The 15,145-nt window shown below is 41.9% G+C and overlaps 2 protein-coding genes across 5 annotated transcripts in view; one reads left to right on the top strand and one right to left on the bottom strand.

Moving 5' to 3' along the window:
- Positions 1-3,197: 3,197 nt before the first annotated feature.
- nasp (nuclear autoantigenic sperm protein (histone-binding)) lies at positions 3,198-13,771 on the bottom strand. 4 transcript variants are annotated; one of them, XM_019859858.1, is made up of 15 exons: positions 13,556-13,769; positions 13,181-13,228; positions 12,987-13,103; positions 11,741-11,821; positions 11,507-11,610; positions 7,565-7,930; positions 7,286-7,350; positions 7,148-7,218; positions 6,999-7,072; positions 5,840-6,028; positions 5,487-5,659; positions 4,417-4,491; positions 4,255-4,329; positions 3,754-3,879; positions 3,198-3,366 (listed from the first exon to the last, which is right to left on the bottom strand). In XM_019859858.1, exons 1-15 carry the CDS (start codon positions 13,591-13,593, stop codon positions 3,328-3,330), a joined length of 1,641 nt encoding a protein of 546 aa, XP_019715417.1. In that variant the 5' UTR covers positions 13,594-13,769; the 3' UTR covers positions 3,198-3,327. The 4 variants fall into 4 exon arrangements, with proteins under 4 accessions (XP_019715417.1, XP_019715436.1, XP_019715426.1 ...); XM_019859877.1 differs by having other exon boundaries at positions 7,724-7,930; positions 13,556-13,768; XM_019859867.1 differs by lacking the exon at positions 3,754-3,879 and having other exon boundaries at positions 13,556-13,771.
- Positions 13,772-14,241: 470 nt separating this feature from the next.
- Positions 14,242-15,145, top strand: part of LOC109509760 (glypican-5-like) — a 60,748-nt gene continuing 59,844 nt past the window's right edge. The window contains exon 1 of the mRNA XM_019859606.1: positions 14,242-14,288. The gene's annotated coding sequence lies outside the window, so the exon portion shown is untranslated. The remainder of the gene's footprint in view (positions 14,289-15,145) is intronic.

Below are 15,145 nucleotides of genomic sequence, written 5' to 3'. Positions count from 1 at the left end.
ATTCTCAGAAAAGTAAATTTACTTTTCTGAGAATGTTTCGGCCAGCAGAGAAGCCCTTGCTGGCCCTCAGGGTCCGCCACTGGATATGACTATATATAGTAATAAGGTCTTTTTTTTAAAGATTCATCACATGATTTTAATCATTCAATTCCTATTACATGCTTCTTGTATTGATCAAGGGGGTCAGTCGCCATTGATATGTTTATTGACATAAATAGTACACACTCACACGTATAATCATGTTAAGAGTGTCAGGTTTACTTGTGGCCCATTATATATCGGCAGGACTGAAGTATTCTGTACACATGTGTTTCTGATGGCCATAGTATTTCACAGTAATTGATATATTAATGATTAACAGTAAATTAATCTTTGCAGTGAGACTGGAAAAAAATACTCTGATATTGTGGTATGCTGTATTCATGATGCCATACGAGTACAATAAAAGTGTGACCATATTTTGATCCATTTATTTTATTGAATAAACCTGGAGTACACAGTGGCTGATGTAATTATGTTTTATTCACATTTACCCTTTAAATATTATACTTTTTAATATCAGAATTCTTGATTATGAATATCAGACAAAATAGAAAAATGGGTTCCCATGATGAACGTTTACGGAACCCAAAATTAGTTACCGTGGTTTCCCATTGGGTTATCCGACGGAACCGAAAAACGGTCACCGTGAATTTCCGAAATCCTCAAGCCTGCTACTGAATTATTTAAATTTTTGCAGCATTTGTTTATAATTGTATGTATATGTTGTTTGTGTTATTATCATATGCAATTGAATAAGTAGACCATTTCAGAATTCGAAATTTGGGACTCTCTAAATGCATCATGGGACTCATACTTTTCTGATCAGCGAGTCCCTGGGACTCGCTGGCGGTAAACTGTAAAATTATCACTGCACATGTTTGCGCTGACACACGCACAGCAGAGAGCAGCAGACTATCGACTGCTGAGTCGCGCTTCACTCGAGTGGCTACACCTTACAGTCCACGATGAAATCCTACTAAAGGGACAGAGACTCGTCATACCTTCAACCATGAGAAATGATGTTGTCGCCAAACTGCACGAAGGTCACCAAGGTGTGGTAAAGTGTAGACAGCGAGTGCGGCGGTCGGTATGGTGGCCCGGGCTGAGCCAAAAGCTAAACGAGTTGGTTCTCAACTGCCGAACATGCTGCAAGGGGAGACGGAACCACAGGGAGCCAATGATTCCATTGCCGTACCCACGCCAACCATCAGAGAAGTTGGGAGCAGATTTGTTCGTGCTTGGAAGCAAGACCTACTTGCTGGTTGTGGACTACATGTCAAAGTACGTGGAGATAGCTCTGTTGGCCTCCACAAAATCGAATGAGGTAATTCGCCACCTTAAGTCGATCTATGCACGCCACGGGATCCCCGACCTTCTGGTTTCGGATGGAGGGCCCCAGTTTTCCGGAACGGGCTTCAGGGCGTTCGCGGAGTCCTACGGGTTCCGTCACATTACAAGTAGCCCACGATATCCACAAGGAAATGCCGAGGCAGAACGTGCAGTTCAGACGGTCAAAGGCCTCTTGAAAAAAGCAGATGACATCTGGCCTTACTCACATACACGGCGACCCCTCTCGAAAATGGGTACAGTCCGGCTCAGCTTCTCATGGGGAGGAGACTCCGCACAACGGTGCCTATCCTTCCTGCCCTGCTCAACCCAGCCATCCCAGACCGAGATGCCGTTATACGGAGTGAACGGGAGAAGCGGACAAAAGATGCACAACGCTACAACACACGGCATCGGGCACGGAACCTCGTCAGACTCAACCCAGGACAGGATGTGTGGATTAAGGACCAAGGAGCGGAAGGAGCCATCATCGAAAGACATGCTTCCCCACGATCATATCTGGTGGAGGGACCCCACAGGACCATCAGATGAAACCGTCGTCATCTCATCCCAATGAGGTCCTTGCCTGAGCGGAGTGACCGTGGTGCAGCGGAACAGTTCTCGGGAAGAGTTCCAGAAAGACCATCAGCGGAACCACCACAGCCAAATCTTCCAGACCCGCCAGCTACTCCTACTACCAAGACCAGGTTTGGGAGAGTCGTGGTGAAACCAGCCAGGTTGGACTTCGGAATTTTTTTTCCCCCTCTTTCGCTTCTTCCTCCTACGTTCCTGGGACAGTTGATGAGGCTCTGCTTCGAAGGTTGTTTAAAAAAAATAAAAAAGGAAGATGATGAATGTTGAGATGTTTGTACGTGTTGTTTTGTTTCACTATACAATGCTTAGCCAGTTACAGAGCGTAGAGGAGGATCAGTTAAGTTCCTTTAGCATAGCTTAATCCTGACCCATGTGACCAACCTTTATGAAGGCATACCACCCACATCCTTTGTGGCAGCAACATTTCAAGCAAGACACCTTTGAGGTTCATGCTCAAAATTTGACCCCCCCCCACCTCAAAAAAAAGCTTTTATTTTTTTGTCGCACGTGGATAGACAATGAGGCCAACAAAGTACGTTCAGAGCAAAAGGTGTGGTTCCACACAGTTATAAACACCTTTCCATTTGTTATCAGAGAATGGGCTATTCTAAAATCAATAAAACATCAGCAGTGATCATTCAGAAAAAACAGTATCTATCATTTGCATTTTATGACCAAGCTAATATTTTGCAGGCTAAAGGTTTACGTCAGCAATATTTGTCCTCGCACAATGTCCATTGGCAAAAGTGGAGGCATATTCATTTGAAACAGTGCAGCCCTTTCCCATGTTGGAAAAGGACCTTTTTAACTCTCATTGACCCACTGACATCATCCACTAATGGTGGCTTAGGAGAGTTGAGCTTCCAAAGAGGCCCCATTATTTTTGCTGGATCCACCATCCAATTCTTTTCTATTCACTGTATACACCATTGTATGTTAATAACTGATTGTAGAAAAGAACTTTCCTAAAAATAAATGCAATCTTTTGCCTTCCTCCAACAGCACTTGATGCCCTGTGAGATTTTGTACACCAACAGCTAAAGTTAGACCTAACTGGACTATGCCATGTTAAAATACCACTTTGACCAAATTCAACAACTTGTTTTTGAATGTCAATACTGCAAAATTTCCATCCACCAGCATTGGATCCTACAATGAGTAATACTGAAGCTGGATGAGATCTCCAAAGTTTCGGGGAGGAGAAGAAAGGAGGAAAAAAAAAAAAATCACAAAACTGCATTTGAAAATTGTTTTACTGAAAGTATACAAAACTGGACAGACAAATCAATGAAAATGGATATTATTTACAAGTGTTTGAATAACAGTTGCATGCTGGTCTTGAAAGCGCATGAAAGATGTGGCTTGTCACGCTGAGGACTGGACAGAGGGCGACTGGACAGCAGTCTGCAAGTAAATAAATAAAAATGAGCAAACAAAAGCCCACAAAATTGCAGCTTCATATCTTAAAGATACGGTAATTATCAGGAGCATTTAACTGTGGTTGGCATTGATTTGTCTTGGGTGAATAAACGTGCGAACTTTTAGTCATATATAGGTTGTACCAAAATGCGTAGTTTGATCATGTTAGAGGTTGAGTGTAAGCCACATTTTACAGAAGAAAAAAAATATCCTCTCCAGGGAACAGACATTTATCTTGATTAGGAGGGTTCGAGAGGTGGGGAAAAACCCAATTGCTTTAATTGAGCGTCATCCGAACCAAGTTGGCACCGTCCACAGCATGATTAGCAGCGCTAGCTTCAGCGTATTGCAGAATACAAGGCTAAGACTCGCCTCCTTTGATTTTTGCTCCTCAATTCCATTGTTGGCACTAGAGTCTCCACTGCCATTAATTGTGGCTTCCTGTTTGGCCTGCTTAGCATCAGTGTCCTTTACTGGGCTGTTCTCCTCTGCTTTCCTCTGTGTAGAAATATAAATAAAAGGTGGGGAAGGAAGACAAGACTGAAAAGCCTCACAACTGCATTCCACGTTGATTTTAGTGAGAGACAAACTCAATCTGGCCACAAAGCCGTAGCCAGTGAATGCATCACACATGCACCGCAAAGCAAGACAAGGAAGCACTGCTACGAGGCAATCACACAACTACATTTCCCCAAACAGCACAAGTCTCAGAACCAACCACAGCACAATAAAAAGCCACTGACAAGAATCTGATGGCTCTGAACCTTGTTAAGGGGGGGTGGAGATCGTGAAACATAAGTACCAGTTTCCCTTCAATTTATACATAAAAACATGTCAGGTCAAGTTTTGGCAATACGATAATTATCATCTCACCTTTTTTCTGACGAGGTGAGAGATGTCTGAGGCCACTTTCAAAGATGATCCACCATCATCTGATTTCACTGGGATCTGCGTTCAAGATTGTTTTGGGTTGTTCAATTTGGCATGAATTAGAATCAACAGATTTACATTTCACGCAGAAGGCATCACCCTTACTTGTGAGGTGGCAGCAAAGGCTGAACAAGGGTTGCCATTTTCACTCCGGGATGCCGAGGAGGTTGAAGCACCACCCTGCAGGAGGTTATTTACCAAGTTAGATGGATGATAGGGCTGGAAGATAGCTTTTGGGGTCATAATTAAAAAAAAAACAAAAAACAAACAAAAAAAAACTGTAAATCTGTACTTGCTTCCCAGTAATTCTTGATAAACAGCATTTCTGAAAAATAGCTCGTCTTGAGTTTTAAATTGCTTCATACATCAGCTGCAAAATATGGTATCATATTCTATGGCAATATTTAAAAATTAACTTCTAATTTTGGACAGCAGCGGTGTCTCATTTTTTGTCACGGCACACATTGTACCCATGTTTCCCTCAGAGGGCCATTGGGACAGTGAAGACAAATGTACGGTCCCTCATAACACTATTAAAAAAAATGTTCAAGGATGAACAAAGAAATGCTCAATATTTGCCTTTGCAGGCCACATAAAATATTTTGAGTGGGATAAGTCATCCAGGCCTTGAGTGTTGACTACTGTGCTATGTATAGGGTAGGTTTTTTTTTTTTTTTGCTTGTGAATATTTCAGACATTTCCTCCAGTTACCTCTTCACGAGAGATCTCAAAGTTTGTATAGTAAGCAAATGTTGAGCATTTGCAGCTAGTACAGCAGTCAAAATGTGTCTAATTTGATGTATGGTGATTTGTGCTACATGGCGCAGAGCTGAGTCACTGGTCCATGTTTGAGGAAAGGGGGGGGGGGGTTGTTCTACAAGTGTTTGAATAACTGCCAGAGTCACTGACTAAATCATCCACATTGATTCATTAAGTGATGACTTCCTCTTCCTTTGCAGGCCATGCATGATGATTCACCAAATGAGGATTTCACTACTTATGCATAATTTGCAGCCAATCAAAAGGACTCATTTCTTTGACATTGTATTAACACCCAACGTCGAGGACAATCAATGTCACCCACCGCTAATGGTTCATTCACATCAACGAACCTTCAAGTCAATATGAAAAAGCACAAAATGTTGAGCATTTAGTTTATTTTACTGTGGACCTACAAGGGTCTGTTGAATGGCCTGGGAGGCAGCACTGGATGTTTTCTGGGTTTCTTCCGCATCTTCTATTTTTTCTCGAATATCAGGCAGAAGCTGCTTGAGTTCTTCCATCTCAGTCGTGGCCTCTTTTCCCCCATCGGTGCCCTCTGCTGCATCAATCAAGTCCTGCAACATGGCTAAACCAAGACTAGGATCAGCACTAACACTCTTGTGTTCAACTCCCGATCAGTTATTTGACCTTGATGTGTGAAATGTTTGCGCACGCGCGCACACACACACACGTGCGCGCGCGCACACACACACACACACACACACACACACACACACACACACACACACACAAACTATGGGCTTACCCAGGCGGGTCTCGATCACTTTTATGGAGCTATTGTAGTGCTGAATGGCCTGGCTGTACTGATCCATGTAGCACAGTGTTGTGGCAACATGGTAATGGGTCTCAGCCAGCAGACGACTGTGAGGAGGAAGATACTTGAGCTGCAGGGCCAAACACTCTTGGAAGTCTTCTAGTGCCTGAGGATAGTTGCCTTTGGGACAAAGCACAAAGTCAACACAAAACCGTTGTGTGTACACAGACAGACAGACACACACACAAACACACAGCAACAAAGTCCCCATCTCAACGCCCAAATATAATTAATTATATCTATAGCTAATTGAGCATGTTCCACACCCTTAAAACTGTGGCACTGTAAAATATTCGTAACCACAAGACGAAAGTTCGAGTGCCATGTAATATAGTGAACTCCCGTTACACTGAAGATTTTTCAGCAACTGTTCTGCGTTTACACTACTAGCAAATCCAAATTTAGAGTGGCATGGCTTTGGTGTACAACATGCCAGACAGCGAATGCCATTTTTATATTTTTGTTCCCACAGAGCAATGAATATGCCTATCAAATATTGTTGCCACAAGCTTGAAGCTAGTACGCTTATTGGAGAGCTGTGCGAGTGGTTACAAGCAACAAGGAAGACTTCAAAATGTCGAGTTTTAGTGTGTTTTATAGCATGGCAAGTGTAAAACTATTTATTTAAAATTAATTCTCTATTTCACAGGTGCATCTGGAAGTCATTCCCACGATGTAGGTGTTCACTGTCGATGGAGAAATATTGTACATATAAATACTCTATTTAACAGTCATTGGCAAGTAGCAGCCCGCGGGCCATAATTGGCCTGTCGACAATTCCATCTGGTGCCCCCCAAAAATATATAATAATTAGGGATGCCACAATATATATCTTCAGGTTCTAGTTTGTATAATAATGAACCATACTGCTTAAAATGTAATTTGATGTGGCTATACATTTTTCTTTGCAGCAAGACTATCGCGCGCCACTTGTGTGGTCTATTCAGTGGAACGGCAGTTGTAAAATACATTTAACATGAACAACTTAACTGCAGCGACTTCTCAAAACATTTTCAAATCAAAAGTATGCCGCACTAACACGCCCCAATTCAAACATCAGACAACGGCACACAAATGTATTCAAACACACCCGTTTCTGCACCAACTTCTCCAAGTTTCAAAAAGGCCTGGGCTGCCATGAGCTGGTCTTCTTTGCTTTCCTTTCTGAAGCCATTTAGACAAAAGTTACATTAACATACCACCTACAAATGGCGCATCCATGTCATATCTTGCCCTCACCTCTTATAGATGACCTTTGCCACCTCAAGCATTTCCCAAGCCAATTGCAGATTTCCAACTTCATCCTCCTCCTGACCGTGTGGGATACATCAAGAAATTGTTACAAATCAACTTGAGTGGTGGCATTTCCAAAATTACCTTGTCACCATTTTTGTCCACTTCCTCATCATCGTCGTCGTCGTCACTGTCATCATCCCCTTCATCTGTAAAAGAAATCATTCAGGTTTGAAGAAACAGCTACAAAATGTGCACAACAAAAACAATGGCCAGAAGTACAGTTTAGATATTTTACAGTTCCCCCATTACCACCAGCTTGTGAATTTTTTTTCTCTTATACAAAACAGCACCCAGAATCGTGCTCCCCCCACATCCCACCATGTAACTAGAAATCGTGCTTTCAAAAAGTCGACTGCCTGCCCTCTGCTTCCTCCTCAGGTTGAGAGTCGCCACTTTCTTCATCTGCCTTGGTCTTCTCACCATTCTGCTCTTCAGGGTCTTCAGTCTTTGCCACACTTTCTTTCTCAGGAGACTCTCCGAGGCTTCCATTCACAACTCCGTTCACTTGGGCGTCCTCACCCAGACTCCTGACCGCGCCATTCAATTGGGAAGCTGAGGGCTTCTCAGAGTCATCCCCAGCTTGTTTGGGTGATGACTTTGAAAAGACGTTTTCCTGCTTCACCCCAGTACTGCTCTCCACATCAGACTCCGGTTTTCTTTCGACCACCTCAAGCTTTGCCTCCATTGCATCATACACCTGCTTTCGTAGCTCGTCGCGAGTGTTTTCTGCACCAGAGTGGTATAGAGGAAATTAATTTGGCTAGTTTTCCTTGGGATTACATTTGCCTGACAACGTACATGGAGCTTCTGATTCCTTTTCATTCTAGCAGAGATGAAAGTGGACTTTTCTGAAAATTCCGGAATAAATAAATAAATGTGTGTGTGTGTGTGTGTGTACCCACACTCGAAATAGGACGGACACGATTTTCTGCCAATCTGTGTTTTTCCCTTTTTGGCCAAATATATTTTTTACAACTGTCTTGTTGACGGCGTCTTTTATTCGTTCCACTGGGGTTTAGCAGGTGTGTTTATAAAGAGACGAAAATTGTTTGGGGACTATCCCCACGTTCTAGTTGAGATGGTATAACCCAAGAGGCAAAATGACGCTTGCTACTGTTGTTGCGAATTGCCATTCGTTCTACTAAACCATTAGTCAAACGCCATCATGCCTTCTGGCGTTATTACACAAACAAAAATCTCTTTACTGTTACTAGTGTTAGTGCCTCAATATGGCTACGCTCGTGAAAGCAATACAACGAACTCAAACGCGTCTTCGTTCAATGTTGTCAACTAATATCCGGATTATGCAAATTTTCCTCAATTCTCCGGAGAAATTTTCATAAAAATTTGAAAAACCCATAATTCCGGGAAAATCCGGAGGACTTTCATCTCTGTTCTAGACTGAGCATGTTAAACATCTGACAAGTTCAAAACCATGTAAAAAGCCTACTAAAACTGATTTACTCAACCATTAGAAGGTATACATTTGATTGTCTGAAACGACTTCAAATCTTTTAGGCCCGTCTGAAGAGCTGTGTAGCGTTCAGGTTTTGCCAAATGCATTTCACGAGAAGCTGACGGTCGCTTACTGGCCATTTTACAATTAAACATAACTACATTAATCATATGTACCCATGCAAGAAAATTCATACCACTGGAGTCCTCTTTCCATTAGTATTGCTAGAGCAGTCAAGGCCAGGTTTCTTCCTCGACAATCATACCATGTTAGTGATTCAATTTTAAAAAAGTATGTGGCACTTTGAAACGTTTTCCGACCCACCCTAACAGCAGGGTCACAGTTGCAGCATATTGTTTATATGTATGAGGGACAACTGCCTGATGTGTGGTGGAGAGTCAGCAACTCTTAAATTTTCCTGTTGAGTCACATTGTGTGTGCAGTGGAAGCAGCATTCTGTGATACATTTTGCAGACGCAAGTATTTCAAAGATGTACTGTAGCTTTGGTCCCCCCTCCCCTTTGTTTTTTGCAACTTCAATGGCTAATCAATTGAAGTCATAATGTGCACGATCAATCAATACATCATTGCAAAATAAGACATTACAGCAAACAACCTCATTCACTGCGGGGGTTACGTTTTGTGTGGCTATAATGTATGTGAGCCCGAACGCTAATGTATTTTAGCCTTGAGTGTTTTGTGCGCGGAAAGCTTTAGCGCTGGAAGAAGTTCTGCCTCTGCGTCCTTGACCATCAAACCCCAAGGTAAAAGCATTAGTGTATTTTTTATGACTCCAAGTCTGAAAATCATTGTATTCATTCATTTAATAAATAAAATACCCTAGCTACTAGAGCTGTCTTGATCAGATCATGCAACTGGAGCTGATAATATTTTCAGCTAATGGGAACAAAAATGTCTTCGTTCATTTTCTGAAATTGTATATGACCAAATAACCCAAGGATATCAACACCTCATCAAATTGAGCAGTTATAGCTTAATTTGATTCTACATCTTTTGTTTTGGGGCGGGCAGAGGGGCAATAAGTGCTACACGTCTTTTTAACTGTATTTTCACCTTTGCTATAATCATGGATGAGTGGATTATATTAAAAATTGATGAGTTCCAGCAGGTTATGTGTTAATTGTTGTCAGATCTGACAGTCAAGGTATGTGGCGGACGGCAACGTAAATCAAAGCAGTACAGATGAGCTTCACTGCACTTTCAAATGTGTGGACCATAATGTCAGGAAGAGGATATTACAGGTTATATTCGATGTTTATGAGCATTTTTTTGGGAGGGAGGGGTTAATTTTGTAATTTTCCCACAATGAATTTTGGGGGTAGAGTAAACAAAAGTTGTTTCAAAGATTTCGTCTTCATCTTCTGATTAAATCTGTGTTAAGAGAATCATTTTTCATACCTGATTGACCCCCAACACCCTGATCACAAAGACTACTACAGTCCACTCCACAAGTATTGGGATGGCGAGGTGAATCCTTTACTTTTGGTATATTCTGAAGACATTTGGGTTCCAGATGACTATGAGACAGAAGTTAAGCTTTTTACATCACAATGTGTTAAAAGAACTAAGAGCACCTTTTGTGTGATGCCACCCACTTAAAAAGTGAGCAAAAGTGGAACAGACATCAGAGTAACTTAAAGTGACTAACATTTAATATTTGGCGGTATAAACATCTTTGCTAGTATGAGACCTACACTTTGCCTCTGATGAAGTCTTTTGGTGTGTTGGCAGTTTGTTTTGGGTTAGGTTGTTCTTGTTGCATGATGAAGCTTCTCCCGATTTGTTTGGATGCATTTTTTTCCTGTAAATTGTATATCAAAATGGTTTCGTAGAGTCCAGAATTAATTCTGCTATGAACCATCAAGGGTTAACATTATCAATAAAGACTAGTGAGGCTGTTCCAGAAGCAACCGTGTGAGCCATGACATTACCTCCACAGCTGAGTTTATGTGTGTTGGATCATAAGCAGATCTTCTTTCTCCATACTTTGGCCTTTACACCATTTGGTAAATAAAAACTGTTCCAAAACTTGAGTGACTTATCTCTGTACTGCTTTGCAAAATCCAGTCGTGTCTTCTGATTCTTTTTGCTTACGAGTGGTTGGCGTTTTGCGGTATGGCCTGTCTATTTCTTCTTTCAAAATCTTCAAACATATGATTGTGACACCTTCACCAATGCCATGTGGAAGTTGGCAGTGATGTTACTGAGTTGACTGGCATTTCCTCCAAGCTCTCACGAGGTTTGTCATCAACTGCTGTTGATACCCTTGGCCGACGTATTCAAGGTCTGTTGCTCAGCACGCCAGTAGTTACAATTTCCAGGAGAGTCAAAATTGCTATGTTGGCTATGTCCGATGTCTGTGCAATAGCTCTCACTGATTTTCCCTCCGCTTCAAAATTGTTTGCTTTTCTCCCATAGACAGGACTCTAGGTTGCTGAACAAGTTTTTTTTTTTTTTAAACAGGCGAAACCCCCAAAACAAGCACTCGCTAATGTTTACGCAATAAATTTAAAAAGGCAACATCTGAGCAACTCGACACACCCATCTGTCCAAGTGGGTGGTTCAAACAAAAAGATGCCCTGTGCTGAGGTTGTTCAACGCATCTACATGTAAATACCATGAAATTAAACCTGAAATTCTGAATGTTGTCTCATATTAATCTTTTGATCTGAAACCCAAACATCTTTAGTATACAACCATGCCGTTACAATTCTTTTGGAGGGGGCTCTATATAAACTTAAGCAGGGGTCAAATCCACTCCTGAGTGAGAAAGTCATTTAAGCATGCCTGAATACTTTTGACTGTCGTCTCGGCAAGATCCTTACCATCGAGGTTATTTGCACTCTCAATATTTGAGTTACTGGGATGCTCATCTTCAGATTCCTCTGGGACTCCTTCCAGGGCATTTCCAAGGACTGTGTTCTCCATCCTATAACACACAAAAATATAAGAAACAGATTCATCAGTGCTTGTTTCACGATTAATGCTAACAGTTTTAGTTTTTCCAGCATGGCAGAATTGATCGGACAACACTGTAAATAATATTTCATTTTGGTTACCTGGCAAGCTCTAGCAGGGACTTCCCACACAGGAAAAAGGCCTCGCCACATTCATCTGCAGTGTCTCCATACTTGGCAGCTCTGACATGCACACAGAAGTAACAGTGAACTCCTGCTCTATCGCAGTTAATCATATGTGCCCCTGCCATCTTGCTGATTTATGGTTTTTCCAAGTAGATAGGCAAGTCTGAATTTAAGAGTTACACACCAGTGTAGTACCACAACCTTTTGGGCAGCACTATGGTACTACTGTACAGGTGTCAAACTTTGGTCAGGTGTCAACTGCTATACCGCACGTTTTAGATGTTTCTTTGCTCCAACACCTGATTCAAATGATCAGAATTGTTATCAGGGTCCTGCAGAGTTTGCTGATAACGGCACTCAGGAACCAGAGTTTTCCACCTGTGGCCCACTGGGAAATGTGCACGAAAATTGGAGCCTTAAAGGGATGCCCCTTCAGTCTAACACAGTAACACGTTTGCCATTTTAACATTTATTTTCCCCATAGAGCTGAGAGAATATGAGTGTATTGTTGTATTCTGTCCATGCCTTTCTGCATCGAGTGTGTAGCATCTGTTTGAAGGTATAACATTAACATCTACGCTAATTCCCATTAGAGGAATTGTGCCTTAAGCTAACATTAAGCTAGACAAAACAGCCGAACATAGTGTTTAAATGTTTCATTGTTTTATTTGTTATAAACTAACGGACTGAAAAAAAAGACGAAAAACACTGTCTGTAATTTGGAAAACATCTGATAGTCATAGCAGAGCTATGCTTTTATCCTTAGGGTTGAATAAATATTGCACACACATGCACTGCTAAGTCATTGGCAACAGACAAAACATTTTTTATATACCTACAAAGTAAATAATGATATCCAAAAGTAAATTATCTGGCCTGGCACCTGTTCAGGAATATCCCAGCTCCTAAACTAGCTCCACCAGATTCCATGGGCATTTTTATATTATAATCTCCCATTAGTTGTTTTTTTCTGAACAGTAAAGGAGGAATATTTAAGAAAGAATGTCTGTTTCAATATGTTTAAGGGTGCAACATTTTTGTATTTAATCCACGTGGGATGGATAAAACAAAATAAAAAGACAAGACTACCAAACAGCAGTTCATTGCAGTACAAAGCGGGTGAAAAACATAGCCTTTTTTTGTCAAAGGCGGTCCTTTCTGACAAGCAACAAAGCAAACAACAGTGTGTAAAGCTACGATTTCCCGATCCATGTGTACTCACAACATGCCGCACGCATCCTGAAAGACACCGACAGCAGCGACAACGTCACCCATCACGAGATGTCTGTTCCCTGTGCCGATGAGCTTCTTTGCCTCCTCCACGACGTCTACAGAACAGCTGCAAAAACATAACACGTGCAGTAGTTAACGGGGAAGTGATCCACAAGGCCCAGTGAGGAGGACGCTCACACTCACCTGTCTGTCGCCGGTGCTGACGACGAGCACGGCTTCTCGTCCACGCTACTGTAAAACACACTTAAGTTCAGGGAGTAAAGTATTCAGTTGATGAGCTAACGCCACTTAACAAATGACGTGGCGTCCATTTGGCTATAAACGTACCTCCTCACGTCATGGCACGGTAGCCAAGCTATGTTGTTAGCTACATGGCTAGATTAAACGGCTCGAAGGTGCATTTGGAAAATGGGTTATTTTAAACATTGCGTATTCCACCAAAAGGTCTACAACCGGAGAAAGAGAATAGCAGCCATGGCTCACCGTGGCTACTTAGCAATTATCAAGCCAGTGGGGGTGTTTCGATCGCACATTCAAATGCCAAATGAGAAGCATTACCTCCCAGAGCTTGACGCGACAGACGTTTCCTCGGGCATCTTTCGGAAGATTGGAGGAAATACAGGACCGGGTATCACAATAAACAAATGCTGGGTGCATGGAAGACACACTCAAATCGTGTGTGGAAGTCTTTGTTGGCGCGCTTAAATAGAGGAAAAACAGTCTTTCTATTTCCGCTCAACTCCGAACGCGGGAGTTTGTCTTTAAAGGGCCGCAACACAGCAAGTGATGCCTTCAGTGGTTATAGGGAAGAAATAATATTCCTCTCTTCGACTCCACATCGTGCACGTTTCAAATAAGCTTGCTTGGCGAAATCACTCGCCCAAGGAGCATCTACAGTCCATCAAGAGTCGATACTAGTTTTCTGGAGCTAATTTGGCGAATTAAAATGTATTTATTGTTTAGTGATTTGTTTTATTGATTTGGTTAACTAATTTATTGTAAATGATCAAACAAAGCGAAAAAAATACATATATATTTAATATGTTTAGATTTTATTGCATACATAAACGATATATTTAGTTGTCATTCAAATAAAATATTTTACAAACACATTTTTATCCTCATCTAAACGACGATCCGTTTTAAAAGTCCAATGTACTCAGTGAACACAAACGTGTGCTGCATTCAATGTCGGAAGTAAATCAGAAACATCACACTCAGAATGTCCCAGTTCCGAAGCTCAAAGCGTTCAAGGCGAATGTCACCAAAGATGGCCGACTCCGTTGTTCTGGTTCATCATGATTTTTAGCCCCAGAAAACGATTTCCTTAATTTATATGAATAAATAGAACGTGTTATCCTCAAAGCATGTCTTTAATTTCACCAAATAACTTAATGCAGGGAGATAACAGCTATTCTTCAGTCAGTCCAAATCAGGTCGTTACGTGAAGCTATGTCAAATAACTATGTTAATGTAATACACGAATACATGTTTATAATAACTCGGAGTCCTTTTTTCTTCTGATTTCATTTCACAACTAGGACCTCCCAATTCAAAAGGGTGTTCTTGTGCACTTTTCCTTGTCGGAGTCGGAAGTCCGACTTCACACCTTCCTGTAATGCATCATCATCCCTCATCCCTGCTCATGAAGACAAGTTCGCCGATGGCAGATTTGGGTTCAAGAGACAGGACTGAGGTAATGGGGGTAAATAATGAAGTCCAAGATGGCGCCCGAGTAGGCAGCCATCTGCAAGTGCTCTCATGAGCCTTGCTTTTTTTTGTTGTTTTTCTGTTTGTTATGTCACTTTGTGTTTGTTGTTACGTCGTGTGGACCTGATGTGGACTGTTTTCAGCATTTTTTTGGCCACGACATTCATCAAGGAGGAGACTCGGTGCTTGGTGGTTTTGCCTTCTCGGCAGCATGGGTATGCCAGCACTGTTTTTGATTGGGAGGAATGTCGGCGCCATTTGACTGTCGTTGTTGGACAGCTCTGGGGGCACTTGTGTCTTGCGCCTGTAATGGGCAGCATTTTCACAGCCCCGCTTTGTTCAGCGGAGAGATCGGTGCTGTTGAACGGTCTGCGGCTGGATGGATGCAAGGCTTGAGGAGCCGACGATGAGAAGAAAGGAGCGTTAGCGCAGAGCGCC

This window comes from Hippocampus comes, unplaced genomic scaffold (genome assembly GCF_001891065.2).
Source record: "Hippocampus comes isolate QL1 unplaced genomic scaffold, H_comes_QL1_v1.1 scaffold148, whole genome shotgun sequence".
NCBI classification, from domain to species: domain Eukaryota; kingdom Metazoa; phylum Chordata; class Actinopteri; order Syngnathiformes; family Syngnathidae; genus Hippocampus; species Hippocampus comes.
This window is presented reverse-complemented; position numbering and strand designations above follow the sequence as displayed.

Excerpts from the sequence above, each read along its gene's own strand:
- nasp (XM_019859858.1), bottom strand. The coding sequence starts at position 13,593 with ATGCCCGAGGAAACGTCTGTCGCGTCAAGCTCTGGGAG. Across the intron at positions 11,822-12,986 it reads CAGGATGCGTGCGGCATGTT|AGCTGCCAAGTATGGAGACA; the intron begins GTGAGTACACAT and ends TGTGCATGTCAG. Across the intron at positions 4,330-4,416 it reads CCTTTGCTGCCACCTCACAA|ATCCCAGTGAAATCAGATGA; the intron begins GTAAGGGTGATG and ends TCTTGAACGCAG.